The sequence below is a fragment of the Metopolophium dirhodum genome, chromosome 9 (assembly GCF_019925205.1).
Source record: "Metopolophium dirhodum isolate CAU chromosome 9, ASM1992520v1, whole genome shotgun sequence".
Taxonomy (NCBI): domain Eukaryota; kingdom Metazoa; phylum Arthropoda; class Insecta; order Hemiptera; family Aphididae; genus Metopolophium; species Metopolophium dirhodum.
Window position 1 is genome coordinate 21,225,679 of NC_083568.1, and position 23,750 is coordinate 21,249,428.

Genomic DNA, 23,750 nt, shown 5'->3' on the forward strand with positions numbered 1-23,750 from the left:
TGCAAAAAATTAATAATTTCAAAATCAAACTTTTCTGGATCCCCGGACACTCCAACATCATTGAAAACGAGCGCGCTGACCTAGCTGCCAAAACTGCAATCACCTCTTCACTATCGTCCCCCTCAAACATCATATCATACAGGGACATACAAGCACTGATAACTAATAAATGTCATCTACGATGGCATCAGAAATGGTTATCCTTCTCCACCAAGCTAAATCAAATCAAACACAACACAGACAACTGGACATTTCCCTTCGAAACACCTAGAAAATTTGAAGTCATCATAACGAGACTAAGAATTGGCCACTCGCAAATCTCTCACAGTTTTTTAATGGCACAATCATCCCAAAGCCATAGCTGACATCATCCAATTCGTCACAGCAGCAAACCTTCAACCAAAAATTTAAAATTAAGTCCTCTATAGTATACTCATATTTAACATTAAACATGTAATTTAATCTTATGTACCTAAGCCCAATGGCCTATGTTGCCGAGGGCTCTTTTCTTCTAAATAAATAAAAAAAAATATCCTAGGCTGACAAATCGTCTCCACTTAGAATCGTTTTTCGTATACAATGATATTATTATATCATTGAATTCAAATTTAACACTATCCATAACAGTCACCCACTTGTAATCTACTGTTCAGCTGAGTGACTTCCAATTTTTTTTTTTTTCAATTGACCTCCCTTTTTATTTAAATCCTGATAAACGAGTTTTGGATAAGTATCTACCTACCTACATAATAGGTACCCAACTTAAAATTCATATTGTAATTTAATTACCAAAGAAATATAACTTCCCAGGCACGCCCGGTAAACCGTCGTCTGTCGAACTTTAGTATATAGTGTACAGTGATGAAAGAACGGTAGTACCACGCGTCTCTTAATATATTTATTTTGGTCATTTATGATATTATTATTAATTACGTTAATCCATAGACATAAAAAACAACATTTTTTAATTGTTTTATATGCCTATACGGTTACATCTTATATTATACTATAATTTATTTCTTCTTACTTAATATGAGTTTCTTATTTAGCATGAACAAATAACTGCTGCAAGCAGGTATAACAATAAATTATAACACATTAGTCATATACTTATATATTTTATATTACAATCTAACTATAAATACGACAAAAATGAAAACTATGATAGTATAATTAATAAAGATTTTTAATACTTTTCACTTCAATTATAAAATTTAAAAATAAAGTTTTCTTATAATATTATGAATAAGTCTCTGACAAATAATTTTATTCACTAACATGATTCAGAGTACAACTGAAGGTAATTGGTGTTCACTTAGGCTTCTTTCAAAGAAGTTTGTCTTTCCTTGTTGAGAAGTAAATTCCATGAATGGCAACGGGTTTGACGACGGAGTAAACCTATAATTTAAATATTTAATTAAATTTAATAATTAATATTATAACAGCTGATAGGCAACATCTTCAATATATATACTAAAACATTGTAAACATTTATTTGTATTTTTTTTTTTAAAACAAGTTATGGATATTTCAAGATTGTAACAAATAATTATTAATTTATTAATTTATTTTGACTAAACTAAGGGCCGAGCCCTTTCGATATACAAATTTATGTGCACGCACATAATTAGATATTATACAATTATATATCGCATGAACAGGTAGGGATGTTAGTTAATAGCTTTGAAATAAAAACCTATCAACAATATTTTGACCTTTATAAGTTTCATAATTCACGCCAATATTGTATGGCTTATTGGCTTCATCTGAGACGGAAGACTTGTCTATACATTGGCTCGAATTCCTAGTTCCTTGTATGTGATACATTAAATATTTCAGTTTTGAAAACAAGAATAAGTATAAACCACGCTGTATGAACTAAAAACGAAAGTAACTTTTGGTTTTGACAAACGTTTAAAATCGGAGACTTGAATAATATACAAACATAAGTGTGTATGAAGTAGACATCGTTAAGTTTATCAGGCTTCTCTGGGTGAATTAAAATCATCAACTGTAACAGCAACCAACAAACTGTATAGCACCGCAGGCTATCAATGTTTAAAAAATTCAGTGAGTGTTAAAATCATAAAAAAAAAATTGAAGGGAGGTGTTGGCGCCCGCAGGCAAATGCATTTAAAAAAACATAAAAAAATTTAAATACATTTTTTTTCGCGTTTTTTTTTTCCTTTTATTTACCTTTCGCTATCACTTCCGCTTTATCAAAATATTCGTATTTAACGAACACTTAACGTTTTTTTTTTTCAAAATTCGAGTTTTACTCCTATTGGAGACGTCGGACCTCCCCGTTGATGACGCGTTCCCCGTCAGATTTTGAGGCCGCGCGTGGCCGTACTTTTTTCCCGGCGGGCCCTCCGTGGCCGAGACGACGTGCTTTACGTCAGCCGCCGTCGCGCGCGTTTTTTTCAAAAATTCGAAATTTAGCCCTTTTCGACACGTCTGCCCTCCCCGTCGAAGACTTATTCGCGTTCCTTGTTAAATTTATAAGCCGCCTGCGGCCGTACTTCCTCCGGGACGAGTCCCGAGGCCGCGGGACGACGCCGAGAGCCGATTGCGGAGAGCGCCGCCGTCATGTGGGTATTACTATATACAGGCATAAATACGTGCGTCGGAGGGTTCGATTTTTTTCGCGAATATCGCCGTTTCGACGTCCGAGGGTGACGGAGCCGGTCGTTCGCTGCCCAAAGCGGTGGGGTCGCCCTGTACGACGCCCATTGAAGGACGTCGAAATCGCGTTCGAAATTTGCCGGGACGGCGAAACGGCTTAAGAGTCATAGATTTGACTTCAGTTTTCAACTCAGTAGGTAGGTAGGAAGGTAAGGCGTTGGTGCGGATGACCCGGGGTCGTGGTTTCGATGCCGGTAGCCGGGATTGAAGTTCATTTGCGGCGGCCGTGTAATTTCTGAATTTTTTTTTTCGTTATTTACCTTTCGCTATTACTTCCGCTTTATCATATTTAAGGACAATGTTATGATTTTCTCAAAATTCGAGTTTTACCGCCCTAACGGACTCCGTTCGGCCTTGTTGAAACCAACGAAGAGTGTATATTGATCGATTTGACCTACTACTTCGATGCTATTGCTTTTATCTACATTTATTAAGCAACACACCTAAATCGTTTGACATGGGCTCGATTATGTGGTTAAATATCTAATATACTATGTAGTAGGTACTTGATATATTACAGTTTTTAGGTGAGTCAGATTTGGTTAGGTTAAAACACTGCTACAGATTATAAATAATAATACAATATTAATAAACAAAATATAACTTTATGTATTTAAATTCTGGCAGTTAAGTTGTATAATGATATGACATAATTTGATATTACTCAAAATATAGATACATTTTTTGTATAATTAAATTATTTATTCAGTAAAATTAATAGATAAATGATAAATAACAAATCGATTAATTGATAATATATGTACACAACTAATTTTGTTGTTGCGATGATGCTAAACGCATAATGTCTAATACTGGATTTTATTATCTAATATTTATTAAGAAGCTATTATGCATATTAACATATACCTATATACAAATTCCAATGTGTTGTTATTTAGTATGATATTGGCATGTCTGTGATACACTTTATTAATTATAATATTCAATAATATTAATGCTCAGATCACCACAGTAGTATTCATATATATATATAATTATTGACGGGAGACACGGCCGGTATATACATTATACCGGTATATACCTATACACCGGATACGTGAGAATATGCGATTTGAGTTTTTATTACACACGATTCGTACGATTTACCAATTAAACGATATTTCGTCGCAGTGTAGATAAAGTTTAAGTGTTATAGATTTGAACAACATTTACAATTCAATTTGTAGGTAGGTAGGTTAGGGCTTAGGACAAATAACACCATATAGGGACGACGTATCGAATGCGTGTCGGACGGTTAATAATAATAATAAATAAAATATAATAAACGCAATGCTACAGTATGGCCATTATTAATTGATACGGATTTGTTGGTTGAGTGGTGGTGTGCGGGGGACAACTTTAGCGACGCGCAACGCGCCAGTGTTATCTAACGTCATGTCGTCATCTTGTGACGAACGCCCATGCAACACACAACCCAAGCGCACAGAAAAACATATTTTTTTTATAATATAATATTATTAGGCTTTTAGCTTTCTTAGCTTTCCTTAGCGTATTGTGTTCTGCGTTGGGCGCTTTTCAAAACCGGTGAGTACAATTTTGAAATACATAATAATAATTAATAGTAGAACGTTTGTATAGCCCGCGTACCTACTGGTTTATTCATGACATTGTACGTACGCGAGCTGGATTCATCTTCTTTCATTCGTGTACGATGCGTTTCCGTATTCACGATATTGTGTATTACTATATACACGCTATTACCACCTTTTCGCGTTTCGTATTCAATGTTAATACGACATTTGTACTTCCGTGTTCATATCCGGACATAGACTTAAACGCTTACGTGCACAAAAATCTTTAAACGACGCTTTTTGCAGCTACGATTTCCAAGACCATATTATTGTGTGTGCGGACGTCACCCTACAATAGTGTGTCACTTTTGTTTAGTTCATACTCAATACTCTATGTACACGTAATAATATTTTATACCTACCGTGAACAAATAATATTTACTGCATTTCTAAAAATAAACACAACACCGGATTATTAACTGATAACATAGGTACTGATAAGATAATTTCATTATACGAACACGGAGTTTTGCTTATATTATATAATAATAATAATAATAATAAATATACTAAATGTTTGGCCATTACCTTTTCAAAATGTTATTATTTATCTTTTCAGGCAAATATAACAATGGTCAAACATTGTATGATTTGTGGCAACGTCGAAGGCGTGGATGGCGTTTCAGTGCATGAGTATTTATATAATGTATACGTACTTATTACGATTACTTTTGACATATTATAACACAACTATTCATGATACGATGATTGTATTAGTTTTCTAGCAAATGTCGATCGGAAGCGTCAATGGGTGATGTTCGCCGAGGACAATGGTGTCAATGCTCGACAGATGTTGGCTCACTCCAAGCTCGGTTCAAGGCATTTTGTTGCCGGTCGTGATTACTACGGAGCAGCCGTACATCGCCGTCGACTAACTGTTGGAGCAGTGCCGTCAGTAGTGAGTGACAACCAACATACAACCTTTGATCACTGTATTAAACAAATAGTGTCGGGCTGCACCTACCGTATAAGATTCACTCGCTTGATCATTACATTACTATACTCACTAATAAAGTGTGCATTAAAATATCACATATGGGTTTATTATTTTAATATACCCATTTTGATACTATTCTATAGGTACTTGCATTAAGTTATTGTTGTTGGTTAACATTCTGTATTAAATTATACTCTTTTTTATTGCTTTTATTCTTTAAAAAATTACAAACAACATTGCTGTCTTATTAAACACTGGGCATAGCTTATTGTGACATTTATTATGGGTATTTACAACCAATAAACAAAATACTCAAACGTTTTCTTACAGTTCTTAATATTATTACTACTACAACTACTACTTACTGCAGACCTACGTCTACTCTTCTTTATTTGTAAGTTGTGTACTAGATAAGTATTTTATCATTTCACATGTGGTACTCAAAGAAATGTTTATATTATTTCAATACTTAATACAAACAATAGATTGTTAGATAGAGCTTACTTACTTACACATTCAATTAAACATTATTTTGTACAGCTCTGAAAAATTAACTACAACATGTATACTTTTATTGGTATATCATAAATCTTAAATTATTATCATATGATTTCACTATAACACTTACTGTTATACAGTGCAATACAGTTTTACAATGCTTCAAAGTTATTAATATGTATGAAACCAATTAAACATTCTTCTGTGGATTTCTTTGTTCTATGATTGTTACTTGTTAATTTTTAATACAACATTTATCTTAACCATTGTACTGATGTTATTTAGGTAGACTTTTTTCAGTGCTCACACACCTTCAATGGCATTTAGTAGTATTATACATGTTCTACGGTTACAGTTAGTTATACAATTATTATAGGCATTTGGAATGTTTTCTTACACAGTTCAAAAAAAAACATTTATATTAACATACATGTGTGCTTATTTACTTTGCTACATTATCCACAAACTATATATTGTATACATTCGTAACAATGATTACAGTAACCATGCAATATGTTCACATATCTGATATTGTATACTTAATATTGTGTTTATACAGTTGAGTGAAAGTAATAATATACATTCTACTATCGGTTGTTATTGTACGTTGTTACTAATACTTAAATGCAGCAGTTCTCTTTGAGTATGGATTATATATTTAATTATTTAGAATTATCAATACCTTAATATTGTACCTACTCTAAACTCTACCTAACTTTTAGGTACTTGGGGACGTCCAGGGGGATGAAGAGAATGGAGAGGAGGACGTGCAATTCGTGGAGGTCCAGATAGAGGATGAGGATGGAATGGAGGACATGGAAGTGGTCAACGTTCAGGTGGAGGGGAGGTGGACGTGGAAGTGGTTGACTTCCAGGTAGAGGAGCTTGAGGACGTGGAAATTGCAGACTTCCAGGTAGAGGAGATTGAGGAAGTGGTCGAACCCAGAGTGCGTGCAATGATTGACCGGCGGGCGAGAGTGACACACCCGCTTCTAGAGCGTCACAACGCGGGCACGTTGGACAGAGCGTGCAGACATTGTAACGCCCGCCACTTCCGAGACGAGGAAGTGGGCCGAGGTGTCAATGTACACTTCTCCACGTGTTGTAACAACGGCCAAGTGACCGTCGCAGGACAACGCGCGTTGTTGCCCGTCCCCTACCTACTAATGAATTTGTTTATAGATGATTCACAGGATGGTTGTAGATTCCGAGCAGACATTTGGCGGTACAACAACGTTCTGGCATTCGCTGCGTTTACCTGCGACGTAAACGACAGGCGTGTGCCAGGGCGGGGACTGCCGATGTGGATTGTCCACGGTCAGACCTATCGGAAGACCAATAATGAGGTGGCCGTTGCCCCGGGAGTCGCGAACAACTGTCAGTTGTATTTCTTGGAGTCCGGAGAGGCCAACCACCGACGCCTCAATATTGCACGACATGGGAATCGTGAACTGTCCAAAATTGTGATAGGATTATTGGACGGTTTGCTGCGGGGCATCAATCTGTACTTAATGGCTTTTATGTAAGAAAACTTAAACTATTGTATTTATTAACACTAGGAATGTGAATTGCCCCTTAGAGTAAATACTTTTTACTCATACTTTTCTTAATAAAGTAGAAAAAAAAAACATTCACCAATATGAGCTACCAATATAGACTTAATAAATAGTATACATAGCAGACAGTTTTCTTAACTCCTCCTTATTAGTTATTTAAAATACCTATTATTGTTACCTGTTCTATGTGATTCTCTAAACTTACTACACACACACACACACACACACACACATACATTTATAATATACATTTTTATTTGTTAATAAGAATAATAAAAGATAGTTAAACAAAATAATAAACTTCAAAAACGGGTCAAATACAATAGAAAATGTTATCAATAAATATAAATAATTTCTTATAGCCTATAATTCTTTTACCTACATTAAAATTTAGGTTAGATAATACATTTACAAAAACCTATTTACTATTGGCTAATACTTATAAGTTATTTAAAATAATACTTGTTGTTAATACTTGGAGTATGAATAACTCAACCTTTTGAGTCATTACTGGGTTCGGATGTTTATGACTTAACATATTTATGTAACTTTGAGTAAAACTATCTTGGGGTACATTTAATTGTACATTAATACATTTTTTACACACAATTATTTTTACCTATTGAATGTGATTCTCTACGCTTATTACACCTACACACAGGAACACAACTATTTATAATATATATTTAGCATAGATTATGGTAAATTCATTATACTCTCACCGCTTCCAATATAGAGTTAAATGGACTGAATTATAGAACATCGGATGTTTTTATATTTTACTTTAGTATATAACATGTACAAACACACAAACACATTAATAATACACATTTTTATTTTAGATTATACAATTATTTCTAACAATATAGAGATAAATGCACTGAACGATATTTACATACTATTTGGTTACATACCTACATTATATTTTAGGTTACATTAAACATAAACAAATCCCTAACTTCAAATACACCAATTACTATTGATTAATACATTTTAGGTATTATGATTTATTCTCAGCTCTACTATTAATCCCCCTCCCTCAATCTCCTTTGTTATTTAATTCACAATTATTTGTACACATGGAGTGTGTTTAACATAAATTTATAAATATATACATGTCTATATTCGTTTCAGGAACATGCGTCAGGTGTGGCTGGCAGAAAGAGCCCTAGTCGATCCCGCAGCTTGTGCCACCTAGACCAGTCACAATGCATTTCGTTGAAAATGTGGCCCGGGATGCGTATTTACGGATACTACTCGAGACTGGCCAATAGATCCCGAATTCAGTTAGGGTTCGTAAAACAAATTTATTTTACGGATACTACTTGAGTCTGGCCACTATGTAATATACCGCTATACTCAAATAAAGGCACATGTAATTTACCACTATACTATGAATTTATCTAAATTTATTCTAATTTTGTTGATAGGTTAAAAATAGGTATGTAAAAACAATATTATTAACAGTGTATTTGCGACTATATCTATAAAAAAAATTAACTTATAATCTAATATGTAGAATGTAGATATATTACAATAATTTTAATAACGTTCATATACTAGTATTATTTAAATGTCTGTATTTTTTGTCTACGATATCTACATCCTTTCCTAGATAAGCAAATAAATAAAAACTATTATAATATTCTTAGTTAGACATTAACAGATTAAAAATATGGTATCAATTGCCACGTATAATTTAATATTTATATATTAATAGCTAAAGGTGGGAGAGTATCCTAAATATAAACCTTAATGTCGGGTTGTATATCGAGGATTGCATTAATTTTCCTATTACAAAAGTTATTAATAGTTATTGCTTTCGCAGTTACACTTATGAGCTATGACTTATCACACTTAAATATTATTAGTTGGTAACTTACTACGTAGGTACGCACATTATGATATTTTGGAAATATAATTTTATTTACATTTATATCATCTACAAATATGTCTCACTTTTTTAATTTCGATTCTAATGTCCAAGTAGTGAAGTCTTATATCGTTAATGATAGTGATTATAATGCTACAATTAGAACCAAAATTTGCCAAGTCGATGATTCATACAGTAAAGGTTGCGATGATTGGGTTCGGAAATATTAATTATATTCAAAAACAAATTGGATAGTTAGATGTACATTTCCTAACAAACAAATTTATGTTTATCGTAGAGACTACATATGCCAACATTCATCAAAGAATAAAAGTCATAATTCTAATTTGACAAGGTTACGTGATAAAAACTGCAGTGCGTCAATTAAAATTGTAGTAAAAAAAAATACTGTGAACACACGAAGAAAAGATCAATATATGCGTCAAGGTTTAGACACAGAAATAAAGGTAAGACAATTTTTCCAAACAAATAAATAATTTTATTTTACTAATTTTTAGGTTTTTAATTTATTTTATTTTCGGGTAGGTAGTATTTTTCCATACTCATAGAGTTTATAATGCTGAAGCATATAGCTACCTTAGAGTAAGTAAGGAGGTCCGCGAAAATTTCATTACCTATTTTAATGGTGGAATGACCTGCTGCTGCTAAAACATATCACGATGTACAACTCACTAGTTCTATTGACGATGCGGATAATATGGAGTGCATTAAACAATTAGCTAATGCACAAATCAATCCTACCGATCGTCAAATATATCAACTATTTGAAACATGGAGGTTAGTAAAAATGAAATATCTTATTTTTTTATATCTATAAAATATTATTTGTATGAAAAAATGCACTTATTTAAATTAGTGAATCACACAAACATTAATTGTTGTACCTCTAAAACAAATTACCGTAAAAACATTAAATTTTCACTGAATGTATATACTGGCATTTTCTATACATGATAAAATCTTCAAAATATTTTTAATATTTTTAAGCTATTTATAAACATTTGAAATTTCCAATTTTTTTTAGTTTTTTTTTTTTATAAATGTCAATAAAATTTTATCCGTTGGTTAAAAAACTTGAAAATTTAATACAAGATTCCCCATAAGTTTATATAATAGCAGTTTGATTAAACATTAAGCAAATATTAAAAATACATAGGCCATTTAAAGTTCAAATTTTGACAAAATGTATTTAATTGAAAGATTACAAATTCTTCAGTTAATAAAAATAAAATGTATAAAACGTTTAAATTTTATAGCTATGAATTGAAAATTTAAAACAAGGTTCCACGTAAATAGTTAATTCTGCTGCAAAAAAAATCTAAAAAAGATTCAAACACAGTTTTTTTTTTTGTATTTATTTTAAGTTCAAATTCGGATGAAATTACCAATTAAATAACCAAAAATAACAATTTTAGCTATATTGCTGTAATAAAAAATTATCAGTCGAGGGTACTTTAAATTGTATAATGTTTATACCTACTATGACTGAGTGAGTTGGGTTATTTGGGTATATGTACCAGTGGCGTAGACAAGGGGGTGACGTGGGGGTCACATCCCCCCACCCATTAACTTTATTTTTTGTTTTTGCTTACATTATGTAGTATGCACTATGATGTAATATTTTGTCATATTATGATCTATCGAGCTATTGAATTTTGACAGTTTTGTCAACATACTGATACCATTATAATTTTATTATCGTTTATTAATTGCAAAGTAAATAGTAATATTAATTATTTGGTCGAAATGGTCGATGACGATTGACGATGGATATACTTTATTATAATTTATAGCTTATCTTATTATTTATAGAGACGACACTATACATATAGTATATATATAATAATATGTATGACGTAAGTGGGCTCGACTAAATACTTCCACAATTCCACTAGATTTTGAAGTAGCAAAAAAAATTTAGATAGATTTGTTAATTTAGTTATTATTTATTTTATTTAATGATGTAGCATTTTGTAATTTAGAAGTTTTGACTTTATAGGATATGGAGTATTGGAGTGGATAATCTTAAATATTGTGTTTAATGTGAATTTTGAATCAATTCAAATTATATTCATTGTTCCTTATTGTTAAATATATTACTAGGTACCTTAGACAAAGTTTGGGGAGGGTGAAGATTTTCCAATTTTCTCACCTCCCATTTAGCTGTCTTTTTTTTTTTGATCCCCCTCCTTTCAGAAATCATGTCTACGCCACTGGTATCTACATTTTTTTTTTTTAATAATAATAATATAATTAATATAGTACTTATAACATATCCTAGACTGCCAAACCATCTCCACTCAGAATTTGTTTTTGAATATAATTAATATTTCCGAACCCAATCATCGCAACCTTTACTGTATGAATCATCGACTTGGCAAATTCAATTTTAACATTATAATCACTATCATTAACGATATAAGACTTCACTACTTGGACATTAGAATCGAAATTAAAAAAGTGAGACATATTTGTAGATGATATAAATGTAAATAAAATTATATTTCCAAAATATCATAATGTGCGTACCTACGTAGTAAGTTACCAACTAATAATATTTAAGTGTGATAAGTCATAGCTCATAAGTGTAACTGCGAAAGCAATAACTATTAATAACTTTTGTAATAGGAAAATTAATGCAATCCTCGATATACAACCCGACATTAAGGTTTATATTTAGGATACTCTCCCACCTTTAGCTATTAATATATAAATATTAAATTATACGTGGCAATTGATACCATATTTTTAATCTGTTAATGTCTAACTAAGAATATTATAATAGTTTTTATTTATTTGCTTATCTAGGAAAGGATGTAGATATCGTAGACAAAAAATACAGACATTTAAATAATACTAGTATATGAACGTTATTAAAATTATTGTAATATATCTACATTCTACATATTAGATTATAAGTTAATTTTTTTTATAGATATAGTCGCAAATACACTGTTAATAATATTGTTTTTACATACCTATTTTTAACCTATCAACAAAATTAGAATAAATTTAGATAAATTCATAGTATAGTGGTAAATTACATGTGCCTTTATTTGAGTATAGCGGTATATTACATAGTGGCCAGACTCAAGTAGTATCCGTAAAATAAATTTGTTTTACGAACCCTAACTGAATTCGGGATCTATTGGCCAGTCTCGAGTAGTATCCGTAAATACGCGCCCGGGATAGGGGCCGAAACAACCTGCCTACCGCAAATGAAGTCGCGGCCGTGTTCGTAGGTGAAGGTGGTCTTCCTCCCAGAAACATTAATCTGGTCATCTACGACACCAATCCAATCAACCAGCAACGGAGGATGCAATTTATACCAGCGGGTTAGTTAATAAATATTTAACACAACTTTCCGCTTACAATATTAATTATTACTAGAGACCGGATTTTCATGCAGTAAAAATCAAAAAAATGTGCAGTTAATAACTTAAAAATTGCAAAAACATGCAATTAAGTGCCTAAATAGTGCAAAAATGTATTTTTGGCCTAAATTCGCTTAATTATTACCAACATTTTGTAAACATTCAAAGTACATTGATTTAAACCCTTAAATTATACTATATTTATCCAGTTTTTTTACTCTATTACAGTATTATCAATAAATAATTAAAAAATAAAAAATTTAAAAAATAATTAAAATATTGATAAGAATATAAGTACTCATTGTGTAAAAAAAACATAAAAACAGAGTTAAGCTATTTAATTTTAATTCTAACTATTATACATACATATTTTCAAACATTTTTATTTTTAAACATACATCAAAAAATTTATATTTTTATTGAGTTAAAATTTACAATATTATACATTTCAAAATTTTTTACAGAAAAATTCTGCCTTCTATCACTCAATATGTCTTTTAATTTGGAAAATGTTCGTTCTACTTCAACAGAAGTGATAGGACTCATTTTGTAGCAAGCGACGATTGCAGGCTGTTGTTCAACATTCATATTTTTCGTACCATTTATGCAGTCGTTGTATTTTTTTATGAGAGCGTAACCTGTGTTTTTTTCCACAACGGAGTTAAATTTGTGAGCCATAATTTTTCCTTTCTCGTTATTTATTTCCTATCAAATTTCAACTCTGAGTAATTTAATATCCAGGTTTTAATTTTTGATGACAGACTTGACCCAATTTTTGGCATTTTAAAAATTTGTGTATACTTCTTTACGTAAACTATTTGTAATGAAACAATCACGACACCGACGTGAATTACACTAACCGATTCAAGAAACACTCAATCAAACACTAAGTCAGACAGAACTAAAGTGCTAATGGCCGGGGATTCCAAATTATTATCTAACTAGTATTTGCTGTCATTTATTTTTACCACGAAACACTAATAAATTGATGTTATTCTAAGAATATATTATCAGCTTGAGTTCAATTTTTCCTTTTGTATAGTTGAAAACTGAAATATTATCTAGTTTAATTGTAAAAATGCAGAATATGCAATTTCATACAATGAAAATCAAAATCGTGCAATTTCGTGCAAAATAAAACTACGTTTAAATTAATCTACTTCTCATGATTCGGATTTATTATTTGTTTTTATATGTTTTAAAGCAAAGGAAAAAAAGTTGCAATTGCACGAGAATCCGGTCTTTAATTATTACTATAAACTAGGAATGAATTACTTCCTTTCGCCTGTTGTACACCTAACACACACACACACACACACATAATATTATAACAGATGTCACGGTTTACAAGTCTAACTGCTACCAACAAAGAGTTAAATTTCATCCCACCATATAGAAGTATACCTTTACTACATTATACATTTTGGACATTCTTTTGAAATTTCTTTACTTAATAACTAATACGATAGGCCAAAACCGACTTCAACCCTTTCACTTGTGCAGTAATACTTATTGCATTAGCAGTTTGACTTTGTTGTGTGATACAACAAAAGCCATTATATTATTTTACATTTATTATATAACTCTCATCAATTATTATTTTCATAATATTGTAGTGATAATATGACAATAAGTTACATTAATCAAATCTATAGTTACATTACTTCAATGCTTATTGTTCTCTTATTTCATAATTTGTGTAGACTTAATAACTAACATCACTTTGAGTTATTAACACTTGGTATAGAAATTAGCGGACCTTACAGTTAATATTTTAGATTATTTTATAAATTATTTTTCTTTTGCGGTTCTACACTTGCTAACACACAACACATAACAATAAATAAATAACTCAGAGTTAAATTACATTCTATCATACAGAATTATGGTTTTAATTGTACAGTAAATATCCGACCACACATCTATACACAAAACGCAATTATAATAACTAATAGCACTCACAATATTATAGCTGACCTTAGAGTTAATATTTTTTATACATTATTTCATACCTTTCTTTGGCGGCTCTACAAATTGTGTACATAAAACACAAACGTACCTCCATAAACTAACTCTCAGCTACTACAGACCTTTGGTTTAGCAACTAACTTAAAAATATTTTTCAAGGGTCGTGCCACTCGGATCCCATGTTGTATCCGCTGTTTTTCCCGTACGGCGAGGCCAGTTGGCATAACGGGATGTTGCAAGAGGGCCCTCGAAGAAATAATGTCCGCAGTCGAAACACTATAAGAGAGTTTGCGTGCTACCGTTTGGCCATTCGATATGAGGGAAATAACGACACGAGGCACCAACTGTTCAGTTCAATACATCAAGGCCGGTCCTTGTTCCACCAGTTTGTGTGTGACCAATATGTTCAAATGGAATCTAACAATCTGAACTACATACGTCTGAATCAGACGAATCTCCTAGCCGAAGCGTATCAAGGACTCGTGGACCATGTGAACCAACATCTCATCATCGATCCTATGGCGGTCGGCCGTAGGATCATTTTGCCGTTGACGTTCGTGGGCAGCGACCGGTACAACAAAATGTGTTATCAATACGCTATCACCATGGTCCGTAGCAAAGGGAAACCCGACCTGTTCATTACATTTACGTGCAATCCCAGGTGGCCAGAGATCACAGAAAACCTGGTGGCTCACAGCGTTGCAAATGACAGGCCTGAACTGGTGGCCAGGGTGTTCAAGTTTAGTCTAGGTGACGCTCAATGATAAAGTCTAGGTGACACTCGATGTTCAAGTCTAGGTGACGCTAGATTATCAAGTCTAGGTGACGCTCGATGATCAAGTCTAGGTGACACTCGATGTTCAAATCTGAGTGATGCTAGATTATCAAGTCTAGGTGACGCTCAATGATCAAGTCTAGCGTCACACTAGATGTTCAAGTCTAGGTGATGTGGAGAGAAAGTTTGACAACCTCCACGTGGTCTCTCTGGATGCGAATACTCAAAGATGTATTCGTAACTAATGTCAAACGGTTTGTTAGGATTTTCAAAATAATATTTATAATATTGTACAGTCACACATACATTTGTCAATAATTAATTTACGCTATATCAATAATTATTTATTTATACCTACTTCAAAATACATGGTCAATGTAATGAAATGTAAAAAAACATTTAAATAATATTATGTAACTTTGTAACGTTAGTTTAAATTATTTGATCTTTTTATATGTTTTGTTAGTATTAATATCATACAATGGATTTGATATTGATGTCTGTATGAGTAACTTTTTAAATTTGTTTTTACTTTTACTTATATAATATTATATTTTAAACACAATTTGCAATAACTTTTTATATTAATCTAAATATCTGTTAATATTATTATAGTTGAAATTGCATTCACAATCCTATACTGTGATTGTATTTATATTTGTTATACTATGCTATTATGAAACTTTTTACATTTGTTTTTTACTTTGTACCATATAAGATAATTTGGTATTCAACCACTAATTGTTATTATAGTACTCTAGCTTTATATTTAGCTCTCTGTAACTTTGCTATTCATGTCTGTATGAATAACTTTTAATAATAATCTAAATATCTGTTATTGATTTGTTGTATATATATTAATATATTAAGTAACTTTTTACATATGTTTTTACTTTGTAATGTATAGTTAATTTTATTCAATATTTTATTGGTATTTGACCACCAATTGTCATTACAATGTTTGTATAATATAATACCTTTAATCACTATTATGCCTATGTCAAGAACTTTGTGATTTATATCAGTATGAATAATTTTAAATAATAGTCCAAATATCAGTTAGTTTCAAGTATTGTTATGTTTGTATTGTTTTTACTGTTATACGTAACGTTTTAATTGTATCATCAATATTTTACTACCTACCTTATTATTATTACACTACTATTTGACACAATTCAATACTATAAGCTCTTTTACCTTTCATCACTTAGAATTTCTGCTAATTTGTAAAGTCTATGTAAGAATAAAAATAATATTGCAAGGCGACTCATGACTTATATTTAATAGCCTAAAGTTTTATTTGTATCGTAACCGTATTATAATGATACATCAGTATTGGTTGGTGTTCTTTGTAGTACACTGCCTATTTTTGTGATACACATCTACCAATGGCACAAACTATTCAAATACATAATTACACAAGTAAACATATCACATCTGACCCCTAGAAATTTTACATCTAACACATAGGCTACTCATATTATTATACTCTAATATTAACTAATATGTTAACCATGATTATTATATTAAGGTAAGAAATAAAAACAAGACATGTGAAAAAAAAAAGTTTTTATTCATCAGATCTGAAAAATATTAGAGGAAAAAATATTGTTAGGATAATGGCATTACAAAAAAATTATCCAATTGACAACTTGCGGTGTTGATATAATTAATGCAGCCAATTGCCGCAAAGCCGATCCGCATGTACCACCAGCCATCGATTCATACAACGTCTACAATTTATATAAACAAATTAAACATGGCATTAAAAGGTATTCTCAAATTCACAACTAACTGTGGTCTCTCCAATACCACATGTGTGCATTCATATCCTACAATTTTGTATTTATTTAGCACTATTAGGATTAAAAATATTACTTACGGTTGATGCAATCGGGGTCGATGTTCCGATAGGTTGGGGACCGGGAGTCTGAGTGCGTGTCCTCGACCTTGCAGACAAGACTCCGCGGCGGCCTTATCCTAACGGAACTCGACCCCCCACCACGTTGTATGGCTGGTGTTCTCCTAGGTGTTTGGAGGGGCTATAAATATAACAAACATTATTAATTTTATTTTTATTTTATTATGAAAATGCAATATACACTCACCGAGGCATTGCCGGACAGTGTGGCCGATTTTGTTACATCTATAACATCCTGAAACACGATGTAAGCGTTAATTAATAGTAAACTTTTAAATGTTCCTATCACCTATGTACTTACGGCGTTTGGGGGGTGCCTTTCGCGGCGGCGACGGAGGTCTCGGCCGGCGGTGCAGGAGCGGTGCCGGGTTTGCACCGCCCCATTGAAATTTATATTTGTAATATTCATTCTAAAAAGAAAAAAGATGAAACATTTACAGTATGTCAGCGCAATATATTTATTTTTTCTCCCCGACCTGTGCAACGTAGACACAGTATAGATATTTAACAACTTTGCCGGAAAGCGTGGACAGGTGCTTACAAAATACTAAGCCCTCCAAGTTTAAACATTAAATATTTTAATTTTCCGACGGAAAGCATGTGTTACATTATACTGATTGATAAATACCTGTGATCTGCGGTGAACGTTTTAAAATAAAACAAATTAAATTAATAATACAAAATATACTCACGTGTTGGCAGTCGGACGGCAGTCGGATGTTTAAGAACGGTTTGTGATTGTGGGACGTCGGCGCAGTTAATTGTCAACGCAGGTAACCCATGCAGGTAACAAATTGATTAATTTACATTATATCGACATTGATTGATACACACGCAAACATGATTTACAAAAATTCCCGCCTTCCACAAAATACCGCCAAAATACCGACTATTACTTATAATGACAACAATTACTTATTACTACGGCGAACGTCATTCGAAGTGACTGACCTGCTAGACACCCAAAAAAATACGGCGGCTATATGATTTGCATGGACGCCCGAAATATTTTGAATTTTTTTCATGTAAATTATTACTTAATTTTGCATTTTCGGCGACAGTAATTAACGCTGTCCTTGATTCGACGCAGTCGGATTGCTTACATGCAGTGCCGCAACTTGGTACATATTGGTGGGTGTGCGACCAAATATATAGGGCCCATGTATAGAGGCAAAACTACAGGGGAGGGGAGAGGGGGGCTATAGCCCCCACCCCCCCAACTACGATTCAGACCCCTCCAATAAATATTCCTTATTTATTTAGATATAAGGCGTTTATAGGTTATTTTAAATTAATAGTTTTGTTAGGTGTGCTGTAGCCCCCCAGAATTTTTAAGACGAACGTCTCTCCAGCACCACCCATTCAAAAATTTTACAATTTTTTTTTACAGGAAATTAGCATGTAATTAGCATGAATTTGCATGACTATCGCCAAAATTTGCATGACAAAGTATACAACTCTATGACAAAAAATGATGTGCCGTGCTGGAGAGACGTCTCACCAGCACCACCCAACGTGAAAAATTAAAAATAATAACAAACTCGATATACCAAAATGTAGCACGTGATTAGCACGAATTTGCACGATATACCCGGAAATTCGCACGTGTCTGGTTCGCGAACAAACCACGTTCGACTATTTCGCGCGTTTTTTTTATAAGCATTTAAAGTTCAAAAATCACGAAAGTTAGCAAATTATTTTGAGTTGAGAATTCGTAAAAATTTTTCTTTTTAAATCTAAGATTTTAATTTTGGTAATAATACAAAACTGTGTACAAAGTTAAATTCGAGTTGCACCAAGTTTATATTTTTAAATTAAAGGTTTTCGAAACGTAATTTCTGGTTAAGAAAATTTTGAAATAAAGTTCCCCATTTGATATTTTAATTAATTTAACTTTAGTTTTACTCAGACGCATCCACGTTGAATCAAAATCAACATATAATTTTGCTTTATTATCCCAATTTAATAAGTTTTCGGCCTCTTCTCAGGCAGCTGAAGCTGGTTGAATCATAAAATACCTCCTACCTCCATTGGTATAGGCACCTATTGTATAAGTACAGGTATGAAGTATTTTATTCCCCACTCATTACACTTCTGCAGTATTATATTTAAGTATTTATTAGAACTTTACACAGAGTTTTTCAAACGTTTAATAGAAATTTCGTAAACAATCTTATTAAATTTTATTTTTTAAAATTGGTTACACTTGGAGGTTGGAATTTTTTTAAATAGATAACAATTTATTGTCAAGTTATTTTAATGTAGTACCTATACAATTTGAATTCAGTTAATCAAAATGTTTTATTTGTACATTTTATGGTATACAAATGCTTTGATAATTTATTTTATTATACTGTATAAATCAGAAGCTCACACAATACAACTGTATTTTGATTGACTGCTTTTGACTTTTTGATAGTGTCATCAAATAATTCCCAATTGTTAGGCCCTCTTTTACAGTACGCTACATAGTGACCAACAGATGTGCGCAATCTACTTAGCCCTTTAGGATTATGTTATTTAGGATTATATTAATACCTACGTTTCTACTCATAAATTATACTATGTATAATTTATTATTTTACTTATTTTATTTAAAATAGTATAATGGCTTTTGGGTTTACTACAGCGCCAACACCTCTCTTCAATTTTTTTTTTTAGTACTGTAACTCTAGTTGAATAATTTGTATTGACTTGAAAATTGATAATTTGGTGCCCCATGAATAATCATTCTTTAATGAACTAAATATTTTGAATAGTTTTTTCTGTTTAATTTTCGGGGCATTTTAGTTTGAACTTCGTAATGTGTGTTTCTACTGTCAAATTTTTTCCAAACTTTTATTTTTGTTTTCTAAAATCAATTTGCCTGCGGGCGCCAACACCTCCCTTCAATTTTTTTTTTATGATTTTAACTCTAGCCAAATTTTTTAAACATCAACAATCTGGTACCCTTTGAATAATTCTTTAATGAACTAAATATTTTGAATAGTTTTTTCTGTTTAAGATTTTGGAGATTTTAGTTTGATGTTTGTAATGTGTAATCCAACAATATAATTTATATAAATTTTTTTTTGTATTTTAAAATGCATTTGCCGGCGGGCGCCAACACCTTCCTTCAATTTTTTTTATAATTTTAACTCTAGCCGAATTTTTTAAACATTTTTAGTACTGTAACTTTAGTTGAATATTTTGTATTGACTTGAAAATTGATAATTTGGTGCCCCATGAATAATCATTCTTTAATGAACTAAATATTTTGAATAGTTTTTTCTGTTTAAGTTTCGGGACATTTTCGTTTGAACTTCGTAATAATTTTCAAATTTTATAGAATTGAGGAAAATTTGAAAAACCGGTACTGGTTCCGTTAAGGTATAATTAAATTAATCCAACTGTGATATTTAAATTAATGTTAAAGATATATTTAAGGTATTAGTGTTTTAAAACAGTCAGTACTCATCACTTTAGTCACAATGTGGTAAATCCTAGTTTTTGCACTTTTCGGAACGTTATTGACTTAGTGACAAAATAGTGATAAAAGTTGAAAGTAAGCAGTACTAAGCAGTTTTAATAAGCAAAGTTAATAACTTGAATCATAATATGATGTTGCAGATCAAAATTATATTTTAATACTACATTAAAAACCGAACAGGAATTTAACAAGTAATAACTAATAACGAGTAAGTATATATAATCATTTTTGTTTTTGTATTTTCACAATTCCACATTTATTTGTTCTTATACAGCGTTAGAAATTTTTTCAGAAATTATTTTTTTAATATTTTGGGAATTTTTTTCTGATTGCCTGGTAGATATCTTTAATGTTCTATTGTCAATCAAAGATGAAAAAAATATATATAAATTTCATTAGGTAGAAAATGAGTATGGAAGTTTTTATGCCTTCGATTCTGGGTATAAATTATGGATACGTGATTTATTTAGGAGTTATATAGAAAATAAGGCTGCGCTTTTTACAATTGATGGATGTGGTCAGTCATACTTTGACTGTGGCGTTATTCCAGAAGTTTACGCAACTGTAGATTTTGGAATTTCATCAAACGGTTAGTATTACAAAAAGTCAAAGTAGATTATTTGGTGTGTGAAAAAATTTAAAAATATCATCAAAACACTGAAAGACGTGCCAATTTATAAAATTGAATTAATAAATATTAAATTTATTGCAGATTTGAATTATAGTATATTTTTATATGTTTGTTTTAGCTTCTCAATGTTTTGACTTCATGAGAAAGGTTCAAAAAGGAGGTCCACTAGTGAACTCAGAGTTCTATCCCGGTTGGTTAACTCATTGGCAAGAATCAGTATCTATAGTCAACCCCATCGATGTTGTAAAACAAATGAAAGTAATGTTGGCAATTAATGCTTCGTTTAAAATTTTCGGTACAAATTTTGGATTCAGATCGGGAGCGAATACAAATGACACCAAAGAAAGTATTGGATACTTACCACAGTTGACCTCATACGATTATAATGCTCCATTGGATGAAGCTGTAGACCCTACAGAAAAGTATTTCAAAATTAAACAGACACTTGAAGAAGCCGTGAGTTTTAATAACAGTTAACTATCCAATATACATATACAGTTTATTAATTAATTATTTTTAAGAAATATGCTGTGACAAACGAGATATCACCAAATCCCGCACCCAAAGGTGCCTATGGAAAATTCTATTTAAGACCTTTGGTTAGCATATTTGAAAAGGTTGCTCAACGTATTAAACCAGTGATCAGTGATGTTCCTTTACCGTTTGAGGACTTAGATATTAACACTGGTTTTGTAATGTATGAAACAACATTAACAGATGATCAAAAAAATGTTGAAAATCCAGTAAACCTAACTGTGAACACGGTTAGAGATCGAGCAATCATTTACCTGGATCAAGTAGAGTTACATTGCAGTTATAGTTTTAGAAACATGAGTGTTCAAATTTTTTTTTAGGTACAAGTGGGTACTATGAATCGGTTGAAAGCTAATACTACAATAAGCTTAAACATTAACCGTACTGTTCAAAACCTAAGCATTTTAATTGAGAATCAGGGAAGGATGAATTTTGGAGACTTAATTGAAGATAGGAAGGTAATAATATCTGACAATAAATTATTTTATTCATGGTCTGAGACTGAAATAGTATAATTTATAATAGTATACTATAGTATTATAGTATACATGTATAATATAATGCTTACCAGTTACCATAGAAGTTAATATTTGATAAATTGTGTACAGACTGGCGAGTGGTTACATTACCTTTTTAGAAACAAAAGTGGTAATATTTACAATCACTGAATTAGATTGTATTATATTTATTTTAACTACCAACTGAGTATAATTACTGAATTAAAATATTGTATGTAAAATAATACTAATTATATTTTCTAGGGAATTTTTGATCAAGTGATTCTCGGAAATAAAATATTAAGCCCTTGGAAAATGACTGCATATCCTTTGAATGGTACATCATGGATTTCTTCAATCAAATCAGTTGAAAACGTCAACAGTGTTAAATTACCAGCATTTTATAAAACACAGTTTACATTAACAGTTAACTATACAAAATGTTTAGATACTTATTTGGACACTTCAGGCTGGACAAAGGTGTGTTCTTACAAGTTAATACTGTTAAGTCGACTTTTATCCACATATTTACAATTTAAAAAATAATATTCGATATTTACAGGGTGTAGTGTTTTTAAACAATGTAAACCTTGGTCGGTATTGGCCACTTGGTGGACCTCAAGTTACACTTTATGTGCCAGCTCCTTTTTTAAAACCATCACCTTATGCCAATACACTAGTGATATTAGAACTTGAAGGTACATCTCAAGATTTGTCCGTGAAATTTGTGGATAAACCTGTTCTTGATGGTCCTATAATGACATAGATAAAATGTATGTTATATAATTGATTAAGAAAAATATATTAAAATTATTAAATGTTTGATTTATTTTATTTTTATCATAAAATAATTATCGTGATTTTAAACTCTGTGTGTCATTCTATAAAACCATTCATTGACAAGCAATAATTCACAGTTCATAACATCAACTAGATAGGGCCCAGCTAGGATACCTACATAATTCATATATTGTGTATAGCAATGCAATCTAGGTATCTTGCGACGGAAGTGAGTGGATGCCACAGTATGGTCTTTGCGTTAGAAGCTTCAAATTGAGTACCTAGGTATTTTGTTGTTTTTAAAATTTTTATTTACATAATTTTTTCTAGTGATTCCATCACCACATACCAGATGACGATACGTCATCCAGTAAAAAGATTGTCCGTGGCAATAAATATATAATTCAAGTTTAAAAAGTACTCTGAACTGAAATTTGAAAGTATCTATTTTATGAAAATAACCTGAACGCACTCAAATGTGCGAGTTCGTGGTATAAACTTATATTTTAATATTATATATTCCTACTGCTTAACAAACTGTCCGTCTATTGTTGGCTCATTTTATTTTTTTTGTTCACCGAAATTATCAAAGAATTGTTAATCGTTTCCGACTAATGTCGATAATTATTGGCGATTATCA

The 23,750-nt window shown here is 31.6% G+C and overlaps 2 protein-coding genes, 2 long non-coding RNA genes and 1 pseudogene across 4 annotated transcripts in view; 2 read left to right on the forward strand and 3 right to left on the reverse strand.

Moving 5' to 3' along the window:
• Window positions 1-1,283: 1,283 nt before the first annotated feature.
• LOC132952943 (uncharacterized) overlaps window positions 1,284-23,750 on the reverse strand; it is a 119,158-nt gene continuing 96,691 nt past the window's right edge. Inside the window, exon 5 of the long non-coding RNA XR_009665538.1 lies at window positions 1,284-1,398. This is a non-coding gene — a long non-coding RNA (uncharacterized LOC132952943). The remainder of the gene's footprint in view (window positions 1,399-23,750) is intronic.
• LOC132952942 (uncharacterized) lies at window positions 4,044-12,501 on the forward strand (annotated as a pseudogene).
• Window positions 4,555-5,138, reverse strand: LOC132952944 (uncharacterized). Its single transcript, XR_009665539.1, has 3 exons — window positions 4,806-5,138; window positions 4,640-4,666; window positions 4,555-4,566 (listed from the first exon to the last, which is right to left on the reverse strand). It is a non-coding gene; the product is annotated as an uncharacterized LOC132952944 (long non-coding RNA).
• Window positions 16,933-17,899, reverse strand: LOC132952415 (uncharacterized). The gene is made up of 5 exons (XM_061024709.1): window positions 17,892-17,899; window positions 17,501-17,609; window positions 17,387-17,434; window positions 17,161-17,320; window positions 16,933-17,011 (listed from the first exon to the last, which is right to left on the reverse strand). Exons 2-5 carry the CDS (start codon window positions 17,606-17,608, stop codon window positions 17,001-17,003), a joined length of 327 nt encoding a protein of 108 aa, XP_060880692.1. The 5' UTR covers window position 17,609; window positions 17,892-17,899; the 3' UTR covers window positions 16,933-17,000.
• Window positions 21,074-23,125, forward strand: LOC132952416 (beta-galactosidase-like; the record flags this gene model as incomplete). Its single annotated transcript, XM_061024710.1, has 6 exons — window positions 21,074-21,257; window positions 21,418-21,755; window positions 21,821-22,096; window positions 22,154-22,291; window positions 22,595-22,810; window positions 22,893-23,125. Coding segments are annotated over 6 exons (1,356 nt in total), but the record flags the coding sequence as incomplete, so codon positions are not given.

Bases quoted from the DNA above. Each gene is read 5' to 3' on its own strand.
- LOC132952415 (XM_061024709.1), bottom strand. From the start codon at position 17,608: ATGAATATTACAAATATAAATTTCAATGGGGCGGTGCAAACCCGGCAC. The intron at 17,435-17,500 runs GTAAGTACATAG...ATCGTGTTTCAG, and splicing joins AAAGGCACCCCCCAAACGCC to GATGTTATAGATGTAACAAA. The intron at 17,321-17,386 runs GTGAGTGTATAT...TTATATTTATAG, and splicing joins CACTGTCCGGCAATGCCTCG to CCCCTCCAAACACCTAGGAG.